The sequence below is a fragment of the Panthera onca genome, chromosome A2 (assembly GCF_046562875.1).
Source record: "Panthera onca isolate mPanOnc1 chromosome A2, mPanOnc1 haplotype 2, whole genome shotgun sequence".
Classification (NCBI taxonomy): domain Eukaryota; kingdom Metazoa; phylum Chordata; class Mammalia; order Carnivora; family Felidae; genus Panthera; species Panthera onca.
The window spans coordinates 75,491,774-75,506,145 of NC_138340.1; the positions used below are offsets into that span (position 1 = coordinate 75,491,774).

At 42.5% G+C, this 14,372-nt stretch overlaps 1 protein-coding gene across 4 annotated transcripts in view; it reads left to right on the forward strand.

Moving 5' to 3' along the window:
• AMPH (amphiphysin) overlaps positions 1-14,372 on the forward strand; it is a 247,856-nt gene that overhangs the window by 189,566 nt on the left and 43,918 nt on the right. For 2 of the 4 annotated variants that reach the window (XM_060632223.3, XM_060632222.3), the window contains exons 12-15: positions 6,124-6,240; positions 9,894-9,917; positions 12,641-12,664; positions 12,954-13,475. In XM_060632223.3, coding sequence (XP_060488206.1) covers positions 6,124-6,240; positions 9,894-9,917; positions 12,641-12,664; positions 12,954-13,475 — 687 coding nt within the window. The remainder of the gene's footprint in view (positions 1-6,123; positions 6,241-9,893; positions 9,918-12,640; positions 12,665-12,953; positions 13,476-14,372) is intronic. The other 2 variants (XM_060632226.3, XM_060632225.3) reach the window with 1 other exon arrangement.

Consider the following 14,372-nt stretch of genomic DNA (forward strand, 5'->3'; position numbering starts at 1 on the left):
ATCATGTTATCTGTGAAGAGTGAAAGTTTGACCTCCTCCTTGCCAATTTGGATGCCTTTTATTTCTTTGTGTTGTCTGATTGCAGAGGCTAAGACTTCCAATATTATGTTGAGTAACAGTGGCAAGAGTGGACATCCCTGTCTTGTTCCTGACCTTAGGGGGAAAGCTCTCAGTTTTTCCCCATTGAGGATGATATTAGCATTGGGTTGTTCATATATGGCTTTTATGATCTTGAGGTATGCTCCTTCTATCCCTACTTTCTTGAGGGTTTTTATCAAGAAACGTTGTTGTATTTTGTCAAATGCTTTCTCTGCGTCTATTGAAAGGATCATATGGCTCTTGTCCTTTCTTTTATTGATGTGATGAATCACATTAATTGTTTTGCAGGTATTGAACCAGCCCTGCATCCCAGGTATAAATCCTACTTGGTCATGGTGAATAATTTTTTTAATGTATTGTTGGATCCGGTTGGCTAATATCTTGTTGAGGATTTTTGCATCCATGTTCATCAGGGAAATTGGTCTGTAGTTCTCCTTTTTAGTGGGGGTCTCTGTCTGGTCTTGGAATCAAGATAATGCTGGCTTCATAGAAAGAGTTTGGAAGTTTTCCTTCCATTTCTACTTTTTGGAACAGTTTCAGGAGAATAGGTGTTAACTCTTCCTTAATTGTTTGGTAGAATACCCCTGGAAAGCCATCTGGTCCTGGACTCTTGTTTTTTGGCAGATTTTTTATTACTAATTTGATTTCCTTACTGGTTATGGGTCTGTTCAAATTTTCTATTTCTTCCTGTTTCAGTTTGGGTAGTGTATATGTTTCTAGGTTTTCCTTCTTTTCTTATATAGGGATTCAGTGCTATAAATTTTCCCTAAATCCTATTACAGCAGCATCTCACAAATTTTGGTATGTTGTCTTTATATTTTTTATTTTTATTTATTTTTTTAAAGTTCAGTTTTATTTGGGGTGCCTGGGTTGCTCAGTTGGTTAAGCATCTGACTTTGGCTCAGGTCATGATCTCACAGTTCGTGAGTTCAAGCCCTACATTGGGCTCTGTGGTGACAATGCAGAGCCTGCTTGGGATATTCTTTCTCTCTGCCCCTGTCCCCTCACTCTCTCTCTCTCTCTCTCTCTCTCTCTCTGTCTGTCTCTCTCTCTCTCCCTTTCTCTAAATAAATAAAATAATAAAGTTCACTTTTATTTACTTTGAGAGAGAGATAGAAAGTAAGTGGTGGTTCAGAGAGAAAGGGAGCCAGAATCCCAAGCAGGCTGCTGTCAGTGCAGAGCCTGATGCAGGCCTCAAACTCATGAACCGTGAGATCATGACCTGAACTGAAGTCAAGAGTCAGTGCTTAAGCCACCCAGGTGCACCTGTTGTCTTTATTTTCATTCAACTCAAACTGCTTTCTAATTTCCACATTGATTTCTTCTTTCTTCTGATGTTTTTCTTTTCATTTCTTTCATTGAGTTATTTAGAATGTTATTTTTGTCCACATATTTGTGGATTTTTCTAGAGATAATTCTCTTACTGATTTGAAATTTGATTCCATTGTAGTCAGCATACTTTGTATGACTTGAATGTTTTTTAAGTTTACTGAGACCGGTTTTAAGTTTATTGAGACCTGTTTAATAGAACAGTGTCTATTATGTTCTGTGTTTGACATGCACTTGAAAAGAATTTGTATTGTGCTGCCGTATGGAGTGTTTTATAAGTGTAAATCAGGTCAAATTGGGTCTTGGTGTTTTCTGTATTTTCTATAACATTACTGATTTTCTCTCTACTTCTTTCAGTTGTTGAAAGAGGGCTGTTGAAATCTTCCCTACAAAATTGTGCATTTTAAAATTTCTTGATGCTGTGTTTTTGGTTCTTGCTTCATGTATCTTGACACTTTCTGATTGAATCCATAAATGTTTAGAATTAACACCTTTTTACATTAGGAAATGACCTCCTTTATCCATAATAATGTTCTCTTATTTGCAGTCTGCTTTGTTTGACATTAATATAACTATTCCAGCTGTCTTTTGGTTAGGTTGGCATAATTCATCTTTTTTCTTCCTTTTACTTTCAACTTGTTTGTGTCTCTGTATTTGAAATCTGTTTCTTATAGGCAGTATCTAGTTGAGTATTGCTTTTTTAATCTAATCTGATAACCTCTGCATTTCATTAAACTGTTTAGACCATTTTCATTCAAGGTAGTTATTCATATGGTGACGTTTCAATCTGGCATCTTGATATTTTTTTTTTTCTATTGGGCCATCTGTTTTAACCCTTTTTCCTCTTTTTTCTGTTTTCTTTTAGATTAATTGATTATTTTTATTACTCTCTTTTATTTCTTTTGTTTATTAGTGATAACTTGTTTTGGTATTTTAGTGGTTGCTTTAGGGCTTAAAGTACATGTTTTAATTTATTAAAAAGTCTGCCTTCAAATAGTGGTATATTTCAGGTCTAGCATAAGAATCCCATAATTGTATACTTACATTTCTCCCTCTTCTGGTTTTGTACTGTTTTGTCTGTTTTGTCAAATAGAATTTATTTTTTAACGTAAAGTCACTTCATGTTACTTTGTGATTATCTTTGTTTAAGCAGTCAGTTATCTTTTAAGGAGATTTAAATAATGACTAAAGTCATGTATACTTACCTACATAGTTATCATTTCTCATTCCTTTGGAGCCTATCATTCCTTTGTGTACATCCATACTTCATCTAGATCCGTATTTCCATGTAGCATCATTTCATGCCTAAAAAATGTCTTTTCACATTAGTTGTGTTGATTGGATGGTGATGGGTTCTTTCTGCTTTTGTATGTATGAAAAAATAGTCACCTCATTTTTTCTCTTTTTTTTTAAATTTTTATTTATTTTTGGAAGACAGAATGTGAGCGGGGAAGGGCAGAGAGAGAAGGAGACAGAATCCAAAGCAGGCCCCAGGCTCTGAGCTGTCAGCACAGAGCCTGATGCAGGGCTCATACTCACAGGCAGTGACATCTGACCTGAGCCAAAGTTGGACACTTAACCGACCGAGCCACCCAAGTGCCCCACATTTTTGGTCTTTTTTTTTTTTAATATTTTCGGGGCACTTGGGTGGCTCAGTCTGTTAAGTGTCAGACTCTTGATTTTGGCTCAGATCATGAAATCGTGGTTTGTGAGTTCAAGCCCCATGTCGGGCTCTGTGCTGACAGTGTGGAAACTCCTTGGGATTCTTTCTCTCCCTCTCTCTCTGCCCCTTCCCCCTGCTTGTGCTCTGTCTCAAATAAATATTTAAAAATGAAAACATAAAAATATTTTCAAGGGGCACAGAATTCTAAGTTTCTCTCTGTACTTCAAAGATACTGCCTCAACATCTTTTTGCTTGCATTAATTCTGGTGCTAAAAAATGCTATTATTCCTAGGTTGTCCCTGTGTTCAGTAACATGTCTTACCCTGCCCCCCTCCCCCCCCCCCCTGCCCTGGCCACTTGTAAGAATTCCTCTTTAACACCGCTTTTGAGGAATTTAGTTATGGTGGGTCCAGGTGTGTTCCCTGTGGCTCCCATCCTCCTTGACCAGTGGTTCCCCAAAGCTTGTACGTTGTACAGTGAGTGGCAAGAATACAAAAAAGCAAGTCACCCACACAAACATTTCAAGCCTTCATTTGTGTGACATTCACTAACGTCCATTGACTAAAGCATGACAGATGGTCAATCCCAAGTCAAGGGATAAGGCAGTAAACTCCATCTGTAGGGAGGCCATGGCAAGACTAGGCATAGGATTATGGTCAAATTGTCTACCTAGAGTGAAGAAGTTCAGTACTTCGGTTATAAACTTAGATGTCCCTAGCAGAAGACACTTCCTGAAGATTATTATCACTGGTAAGATCTTCCCTTTGGGTATTTTCCCCCTGTGGTTTACACATGTAGTCTCTTTTCTTAGGATCACACTCTGGGTCTAGACTTTTAATGGGAACGCGGTACTTAAGCTCTGGCTTCCAAAAGTTTACGAATGCCGACACCACATCAGATCTGCTCTAACGGTGACTCAGGTATAAGGAATGAGAGGAGTTTTCTTTTGTTACGTTAAGGGACATGACATGTCAGCGTGTTTCAACATGTTAATGACAGAGTTGTCATTTTATAAAGGAATGCTGTATCAGCAGGCAACTCCTTTTTTTGCTCTTTTTGTAGTTCTGTCAAACTGCTGTTTGATATGAGTGCCTTAAGGGGTAACTCGCAGGAATTAAGGGTGCAAAACCAAATAGAAATGGAGTCGAAGTAGCCAGCTGCACCTTTTGAAGACCACCACACTGGTATACAGTCTCATGCCACTTGTCATCCTTGAGCTCTACATTTCCATTTGAGCTTTCATAAGGGGCCCCATTAGGCTTAGAGAGGATTAATGGACAGATTCGTTTGGGCTTACATTTTAAGAAGAACTTAGAGACTGTCCAGAATTCCTCTGCAGATCCCTGTGGTGCCTGTTTGAGAGATGTGGGCACAGGTCTTAGCAGCAGCCTGGAATAGCACTGGGGTCCAAGGCCTCTGGCTGTTGCAGTCCTGCCTCAGCTGCATTGCACCTGAGGGACCCAGGACAACAGCCCTCTCTCCTTATCCCCAGATGGAGGAATGATGCCATTTACCCCTTGGTTTTTGTAAGGATTAGACCATGCGGGCGAAATGAAGTCTGGGGGATCTAGGAAGGTCATTCTTTGAAGGCAATAATAGTGTTGTAGTGTTGTCATCATTAGACTGCAGCGAAGTGTCCTAACCTGAGTTAATATTTATATGCACGAAGCTCTCAGAACAGTGCCTAGCACATTCTAAGTCAATGTAAGCGTTCGCAAAGTTTTAGAGCTATAACTTGTACCAATACAGATGTTGGCAAAAAACAAAACCCATGCAGATTTTGAATAGGGGCCAAAGGAATCAGTTGATGGTTTTGTGATTGTAATTATTAAAGCAAGAAGGATTAGCCTTGTGAAATTTTAAATGTGTGAGAATGATCATGCTGCAAAATAGGTAGCCCAGGACTAATCGCGTGGTATTTAAGCAGATTTCCTTCTACAGTGAGTGTGGATATACTAAAAACAATTATCTCTTATGCCCCAAAGCTATTCATACAGCTCTATATATTTTTAAGTTTTATGTCTATGATCAATATTAATTAAAAGAACTCTTGTTCTTTAAAAGCTTTCTCTGAACATTCCTATTCTTTTGTGCTTCATCCATGGTTGTGACCTTTGAGTTTCTAGAGTACAGATGGTCAAAACTGAAGCTTATATCAAACACCAAACACACGTTACCTGATTCTATGGAAACTGACCCAGTTCTGTTCACCGTGATTGTTTAGGGGGGCTTTATTTCAGCTCTGACCCTTACCGCGTGACTTAAGCCAAGGCTAGGCTAACTTCAAGCTGTGTTATTTTTTTTTTTTTTGTATCATGAGACCACAATAAATGAATAAATATTAATGTTCAGTATTATAAATGTGTCGCTATTATAGCAGGACTTTTATCCAGTGTCTTATTTGGCTTACCTCTTTCTAATCCAGGAATGTTATTTTATGGCAAATGTTGGGGGACATGGTTCTCTCCCTCCCTCTTTCTCTTTCACCTTCCCTCCCTCATACTTACAGTGGAGACCGACAGTAACACGGATGAAGAGTGGTTCATGTGATGACTACATCAAAGGATAGGGTCTCTCTGAGGGGATAAGGCAGGTGGAGGTAGTCAGGGTAGATGGCATCCCTTCCTTTTTACACACTAGCTTCGCAGGGGCCTCACAGGCATGGGCTACGGTGACGGGTCCCAGCTGTGGCCTATTGTATCCATCTGGTCGTCTGTAATTCTTGACCTGAGATACCTAAACTAGCAGAGGAGAGTCCTTGGATCTTGATGGCATCAGGATATACCTCTTAGACATTCTCTTTGTTGGCTGGATTCGGAGCTGGACGAAGGACAGAAACCAAAACCTGGGTCACATTCCTACGCATCTTAGGTTCCAGTTGGCCAGAGTCGGTTATTTCTCCCTTCATCACATTTCGCAAGTGACTCTGGGTAAACTATCAGAGCATGCTTTGGGGATATTCAGTGATGTTAGAGGATTACACGGAGATTATATCATAAAGTCTCATATTCTGTCTTGTTCTCCTTTAATAGAATGAAGTCCCCGAGGTGAAGAAAGAGGAGACATTGTTGGATCTGGACTTCGACCCTTTCAAGCCTGAGGTGACACCTGCAGGTTCTGCTGGAGTGACCCACTCACCCATGTCGCAGGTATCCGATGGCAGCTTTGATGTTTGGAGATGACGTTTTCGTGAACTTAAAGGGCAGCAGATGCCTTTCAGACCGCTCTCCATTTCAAGTGACTATTTACTTTTCTTTTGGGTTGACAAACATTTTCTAATGGAAGGAAGGGTAGAAAGAAGACCTTATCCATATCTATCATTCCAAACCTCCTCCTCCCATTCCCTCTCTCTCTACCCATAGACCTGGGATAACCATACATCCCAAACTGGAATGTATGGTTGCCCAGGAATCCCTTGTCTCAGAGTAATTGTATCATTAGTATCATTTTACACTCAGACCATTCAGACTTCGATGATACATTTCATGACTTCTCTAAATGAAGCTCTTTCTCGTGGCCCTGGACTTAACCTTCTCACTGTTTCCTCTACGTTCCTTCTCCATGCTTTGGAGATTAAAGCACGTTAGACATAGCCTCGAAATTGTGCCCCAGCGGAAATGTTTTCCAGTCTTGGTCACTTTGAACTTGATGACATTGTCTTCCTCCACATTTTAGAAGCTTCCCCTATGGGATCTGGGCTATGGCTTGATGCGGAGCTGGCCTCCCGTACCCAGCTTCCCCTTGCTCATCATCATCATCCTCAACCTTCCCTCACGTCACTAGTGACGGCCACAGCGTTCTCCAGCAGAAGGGCCCGGGAGCGGGGCGCTCTAATGGCTTGAGGATGATTCCTCTGCAGTAGACTTCCTTCACGATTGTCTGTGCCCATGAAAGGAAGTTAACTCAAAATCTGTCTAAGCAGAAATTGTTTGTATCCGTATTTTTGATGTGCTTGGGGCCTCACATTTGAATTTGGGCAAATCCAAAGGTGGCTGGGATATACTTCCCGTGAACTAAGAAAGGTGTATTATAAACTGAGACCTAGCTCAATCTTTTAGTCTTGAAGCCTTCATGATACCTTACCATAAACCACTGTCAGCTCAGTATGAACCTCAATAAATAAAGCCTCTCTTTAATCCATGCTTTATTCCAGAATGTGATCGCATTTCTGAAGGCCTCTCTGTTGTAATACAGGAACAATACAAATCTGAGATGTCGGTAAAGCAGGTAATTAAGCAGATCAGATACGAGCCTTTGAAGATGTTTTGCAAAAAAATGGGTCTCTTAGATAAATGTTTCAGAAAGTTCTATTAAATCCCTTTTAGGAGACTCATGATAGGCATTACAATATTAAAGGCTCCAGGAAGTCCTGCGATTAAAAGAAAAAACCGTTTAGACTTGTTTAACTTAGAGATTCCCAAATGTGTTTGACCACGGAAATCTGTTTGAATGAAAGTTTCTTCACATTCATTTGAATGTTCTCTAAAACATACTTTGGGGAATGCCACCATAGTGATTATCAGCAAACTTGAGGGTTCTGCCTTGGGGGCCCAGCAAAGCAGAAGATGAATGTACATATCATTCAGAATACTTCCGCGAAAGAGCTTTCTCACTGTGTAGACTTCTTTGTCTACAGGACTTCTCTGCCTCACACTCCAGCGTTCACTGCTCTAGTGGTAGAAGGCAGGTTTCTACAGTGAATGTTGTCGTGATCAGTGGATGAGATCCCACAGCATGTCTATCTGCGAGTTGGATCAAGAGAGAAACCTCTTTTATATCAATCCATGATTAAAAAATTCCACAAATCATGGAACTTTGTATGGATTTAGGACTAAGAGACTCTTTCATAATTAGAAAAAAAAATGAGTGAGGGACGCTTGGTTGGCTCAGTCGGTTAAGCGTCTGATTTTGGTTCAGGTCATGATCTCATGGTTCGTGGGTTCAAGCCCCGTGTCGGGCTCTGTGCTGCTCGCTCGGGGCCTGGAGCCTGCTTCAGATTCTGTGTCTCCCTCTCTCTGCCCCTCCCCCACTTACTCTCTCTCTCTCTCTCTCTCTCTCCCCCCCCCAAAAATAGACAAACTTAAAAAAGATTTTTTTTAAATGACCTTGGTTAAATCTTCACAAGTCTTTCTTCTGAAGAAAATGCATCACCGCAGTTAGAAAAAGCTGTGTGTGCCCTGTGTCCTCCCTCAGGCCAGGTAATAAACCGCCCTGGCTGCCCAGTGGCTCTAATTGAGTCACCTCACTGCAGAGTCATCCTGTGAGCCGGCTCTAATCACATCTCTTCTCCAAGAACAGTCTTAGGCTGAGAGAGCAAAAAAGCACAGAGCCATTAGATTTGTGCGGGCCTTCTTTCCCCTTCGCTCAGAATGATCTCGCTTAACCATCGCTTGACCCCATGCTTTAAATGGATGTTCTTGCTGCTGGCAGAACAGCTCACCTTGCGATCTCCACGGTGTCCGCACGAGTTAACGCGTCCTTTCGTGATCCTGAGGACTGATAAACAAGACGTTTCACTTTGCCGCCTTCCTTTGGAGAAAATACCCCATGCCGTCTGCATGAGGCAGGGATATGGGGTAGCTTTTAGGAGCTGTGATTCTTAAGAGGCTGGGAAGCAAGAAAACACAAAGCATGTTAGATGCAGAAGGAGTACACATACAAATAACTGGGGCTTTCCATGCAACCGTCCTGCTCTCCTTTCTTAAGTCCTTCAACAGGTGGGACCTGACCCAGAGAGCAGCCAGGCTGCACAGAGACGCAGGGCGGCTGGGACGATACAGCCCAGGGGGGCGGGCTCTCTCAGGACCACAGGACCCCTGTCCTGTAGTACTGAATCCCAATGAGACATCTGTGACCCCATCTGGAAACCCCCATGTTCTTAGTTTGGGTGTGCCAGGCTCTCTAATTTGCCACTCATTTCGAGATCAAAACAAGTGCATAAACACGGATCTGATTCTAGTCACAAAGACAAAGGCAGAAGAGGGTGTGGCATTAGCAGCAATTCTCAATCACAAAGGAGATGAGAGAGGTCTCCCTCACTTTCCCAAACACATGGGCGGAAGTCACTTGAACCATCTGGATTCGCTCCCCAGGATCAATGAGCTTTATAATTAAAATGCCAGTAGTAAGCATATTCATCCATTATGTCTTAGCGGGCACCCTGCTGATTTGCATGATTATTAATTGAGCTGTGTTATCATCCAATTCAGCATATTGAAGAACTACCTTTCTGGGGTTCATTGACCATCAAACTGTTCATAATTCATCCTCTTGAATTTGGAGGGTTGGGGGGAGAGGAAGCAGTAGCAATGATTAGATCTGTATTTCCTCAAAGATGTGAGAAACTAAAATCTGGACACCTTGTACTTCATTTTAAGTGTGTGTGTGTGTGTGTGTGTGTGTGTGTGTGTGTGTGTGTGTGAAGTAAACACATTCATCATGTTTCAGATACAGTTTTTACTCCTACAGTGAAAAGCAGATTGACTGGTCTCCTGTGGTTTATTGTAGTAGCCACAAGGCACGTTTGACTATTCCAATTTAAATACAATCAAAGTATATAAATTTTAAATTTTGGTTCTCTTACACTAGCACCTCTCAAGCGCTTAATAGCTACCTGTGACTGGTGGCTACCACCTTGGACAGCGCAGATATGGAACACTGTCATCACCAAAGCAAGTTCTGTTGAACAGTGCTGTACTAAATATTTCAAAAATGTTTTATTTTCAGAACTTCCATCACGTCAGTATTTTTTTACATGTTTGGGATTTGTATACTAACCACATTTTTGTTTGTTTGCTTTCAGACATTGCCCTGGGACCTATGGACGGTAAGAGTACGGAGAGCTCATATTTTGATGTATCTGGAGCCCTAGAAATTTGGAAACCTTATTATATTTTAATTCATCTGTGATGAGAAGAAGACCTAACATTTTTTTTAAGTTTATTTTTTTTATTTTGAGAGAGAGAGGGAGAACACAAGCAGGAGAGGGGTAGCGAAGAGGAGAGAGAATCCCAAGCAGGCTCCACACTGTCCGTGCAGAGCCGATGTGGGGCTCTGTCTCACGAAGCCTGAGATCATGACCTGAACCCAAATCAAGAATCAGACATTCAACCAACTGAGCCCCCAGGGGCCCTGAAGACCTAGACATTTTTTAATGATAATGTAGCCCCCTAGAACCATAATCAGCTCCCTGGTGGTTCCAAGCATTACCAGCACCTAGAAACAGTGGCTTGGAAAAGAGTGTCATTGTTCCAGACTCCAAGATAAGCAAGAATCTGTGGTGTTATGCCTTTTTATGCTTTTTCCCGTGGTTATTGGCCACAGGAAATGTTGCGGTTGAGGACGTGCTCCTTTTTTATTGCTTTTAAGTAGAATAAAAGAAAATGTGGCTGAGCAAACGTAAGGGACACGCTACTCTGCACCGGGACCCAGTTTCTCACTATTATTTTCAGTAATAATGAAGCTTCGTCAACAAGATCTTGGGCTTTAGAGCCAGACGGCCCTGGATTTGAATCAAGACTCTAACTCTTACAGCAATATGACTTTGGGCAACTTATGAATTTCTCTCGGCCTCATTTTTTCTCCTGGCTAAAATAAGGGCAATGTCATCTACCTCAGAGGGCCACGTGAGGATTAAGTAGTTGATATTTATAGTGTTTAGCCCCACATCTGGTCCATAGCAATAAAAGGTAGCTATTACTGGTAATGGTATGTATTCAGCTAATCTGATGGGCAAAGAGGGGCACTTCCAGAAGTTAGAGTTGGGAAAAAAGACACAAATGGAACTTTGTGGTGGCGGCATCTGTGCTGGGGAATTAGGAGGGTGGCGGGGAATTAGGAGGGTGGCCATACTCACATGAAGCCTGGTATCCCTGAGGAATAAGGCCTTTGTCTGCCCTATATTGGAAAAGTTCTGGTCACATGGTCTTCAGAACTCAACTTGGGTTTCGTGTTTTTCTTCTTTTTTATGTTTTTAAAGTTTATTTTTGAGAGAGAGAGAGAGAGACAGAGTGTGAGCAGGGGAGGGGCAGAGAGAGAGAGAGAGGGAGAGGGAAACAAAGAATCTGAAGCAGGCTGCAGACTCTGAGCTGTCAGCACAGAGCCTGACGTGGGGCTTGAACTCTGAACTGGGAGATCATGATGACCTGAGCTAAAGTTGGACACCCTAACCGACTGAGCCACCCAGGTGCCTGGTGTGTTTTTCTTCTTTTTTTAGTGAGACAGTGGTAGGAAAGTTTGCTAGATCTTGGTGTTCATGGGTCTGGTCTTCTGAAGTGACATTGCTACTCTCTTCCCCTAAGACAGAAGGTTGACTGCCCCCTTCCCTTCCACAGGAGCGGGTTTATACTGCCCTACTTAGGATCCTTAAAGCATCCTGGAAAGCTCTCAAGAGAAGAGCTAAAAAATGTTGACTGAAAACATCTTTTATAGTGAGCTGGCTTTGCTCGTGTAATCACAAAAAGGGATATGTGCACTGCCGTTCAGGACATTTGAATTCTAGCCACAACTCCATGGTGATTTTCTTGAAGATCAAGAGGACAGTGCCCATGTTTTACTGTTCCAGTATTTCACATCTTCAGTTGGAGTTATAATACATTTTTCCTTCCTCGCCAGGAAGGGTGTGGTGAGGGTGAAGGTATCATCTAGGGGGAGCACTGATTATTTCAGAGGATAAACCTGCTAAGAAAAGTAGTGATGACCGGGGTGCCTGGGAGGCTCAGTCAGTTGAGTGTCCGACTTCAGCTCAGGTCATGATCTCACAGCTCGTGAGTTCGAGCCCCATGTTGGGCTCTGTGCTGACAGCTCAGAGCCTGGAGCCTGCTTCGGATTCTGTGTCTCCTCCTCTCTCTGCCCCTCCCCTGTTTGCGTGCGTGCTCTCTCTCTCTCAAAATTTTTTTAAATTAAAAAAAAAGAAAGATGGTGATGGCGACACTGCAGAACAGTAGCTCCCTGGCCATAATTGCTGGCATTCCTTGCTCCCCTCAACCCCTTAGTGTCGTCTGTGTACAGACCAGGCTTCTAGTTCGCGGGTGGGGGCGGGGAGGACATGAGGACAATCGCCCAGACAGTCAGAGCAGTTAGTACCAGACCATCTTCCCCCTGCCTCAGAGGCAGAACCCAGTGTGGGGGAAGTTTGGGGGAAGATCTGTTCTGGTACTGTGACCAAGCGTGTGATGCGTGTACTCTTGTGGGTGCTAGAGCTTGATCTTATTCTCGTGTTCTTGAGTTTGCTTCTTTATTTGAAAACTTCGCAGTTCAGAGTTCCGCTAAAGCAGAAGTCCTGTAATAGCCACGAGGCCTCCTTGCCGACTAGAAAATGACAGAGGCTTTCTTCAGGTTTCAACTGTGTCATCGTAAACAGTATTGCAACAAAACTCACCCCTAGCACAAAACAAATTATAAAAGTTGATCTCAAACCAGTAAAAGCCACAGCTTTCAGGAGAATGTTGACTCTGGACAGCATAGGATGTTAAGGCTCTAGGGAATTTTCTTCTTTTGCCTTATTACTATTATTACTACTGATTATTATTATTCTTTTTACTCATGCAGACAAGCACTGATTTGGTACAGCCGGTAGGTAAATATCCAGGATATTCTGGATTTCTTTTCATATTTAATATGCCTTGTATATGTGGATATTATCTAGAATGAGCTTGTTTTTTTCCTCCATGGCATTGCTAGTTGCAGATTTAACCTTAACCATTTAATTTTAATTTTAATTGAAATACTCTCTACTTTTGTTTAACTGGCGCTACCCTACTGAAGAGCTTTGCATTTCTCATCAAATCCTGCCATGGTCTATTTTATCTTATGTTTGTTTGTTTGTTTGTTTTTTTCCTTTGCTATTCTGCATACTCTAAAGACTGACTCTTCAAAAAGCCTTTCCCTGTGTAACCTGATCATGGAGGAAACTCCAGACAGTGGGTTGGCCGAAGAAATTCAAAGATCTCAGATTGACCTAGGTGCATTTATTTGGGGCCCTGATGCTAGCACAGAGAGTGTCAGCCAGGAAATTACCCAAGGTGGGTCTCAGGAAGACTCTTCATGTCTCTCTGAAGCAGAGCAGGACATGAGATTGTCCACTGGGATGCTTCCTTCCGCTGACTGGCACACTGTAGCTGACCAGGGCGAGCTTGTCGTGGGGCCGGCCCCTCCGGGTGGAAGTGAACAGCTATACCCAAAGCCCATGCCTGAGGCTGAATTTGCCACAGCTGCTTATATGGAGATGGAGCAGCCTCATGACTTATCTGACTCAGAGATGGCAGCCACAGAAACTGGTGGCCCGGTCGAAGAAAGTCCAGAAGATGTTGAACAGTCAGAAGAAGAGGAAGAGAAACAGAAGATCGAAGATTCTCTGTGGGCAGGTGTGGAGACATATGAAAAGGTAGACACTGGACCTATTGATCTCAAGGCCCTAGAAGGTACAGAGGAATTTGAAGAGAAAGCACGGGAAAGTGCAGGAAACAGGCTAGTAGATCTCCTTGAGACAACAGGAAAGCCAGACCAGGAGACCTTAGAAATCAGTAAAGAGGAAGTGAGCATCGATCTAAGAGCTAGTTGTCGGGAAAGTGAAAAGGCCAGTGCAAAGAATTCTGATACAACTGACGTGTTAGAAAAAGACCTGGAAAGAGTAGCTACGGCCGCTGAATTTGGTGACCGAAACCAAGGGCTAGATGAGGGGCGTCCAGTAGTAATCAATAATTGTGAAATTATAGAAGGCTCTGGAGCTAACCCTGCCCATCACGCAGATGTCTTAAATCTGCGTCTCCAGACTGATTCTGTATCTAATATTGAAAATGCCAGTCCTGAGGGATGGGATTTAGCTAGAAGAGACATAAGGAAAAATTCAATAGGTCCTCCTAACCACGGTGTAATACATCACTCAGGACGAGGCAGTGCAGATGCAGAAGAAATTCAGCAGGAGGCTGTGTTACCTACTCCTGGGGTTGGCAGGGATGAACATCAGGCTGTTGTTTCCTCAGTAAACCATGAAGTGGCAGCTCAGTCTAGGACAGACCTTAATTATTCTCTGGGAGCTAATGCAAACCGAAGAGATTGGTGTTTGTGTAAGGCAGAGTTCTCATTAATAGAGGGGTCTGAAAGTACAGTGACTGGGAACTGTAGTCCTATCATTAACTTACCAAGTATTGTGAAAACAGACTCTTGGGCAACAGATCCAGGTCAAATCTGGCAGCCACGCTTGGACTCAGCAGTGAATAATGTGGATGTATTGGAATTCTCTGGTATACCAGATGGCCAAGCAAGTGGCTTTGCCAATTGG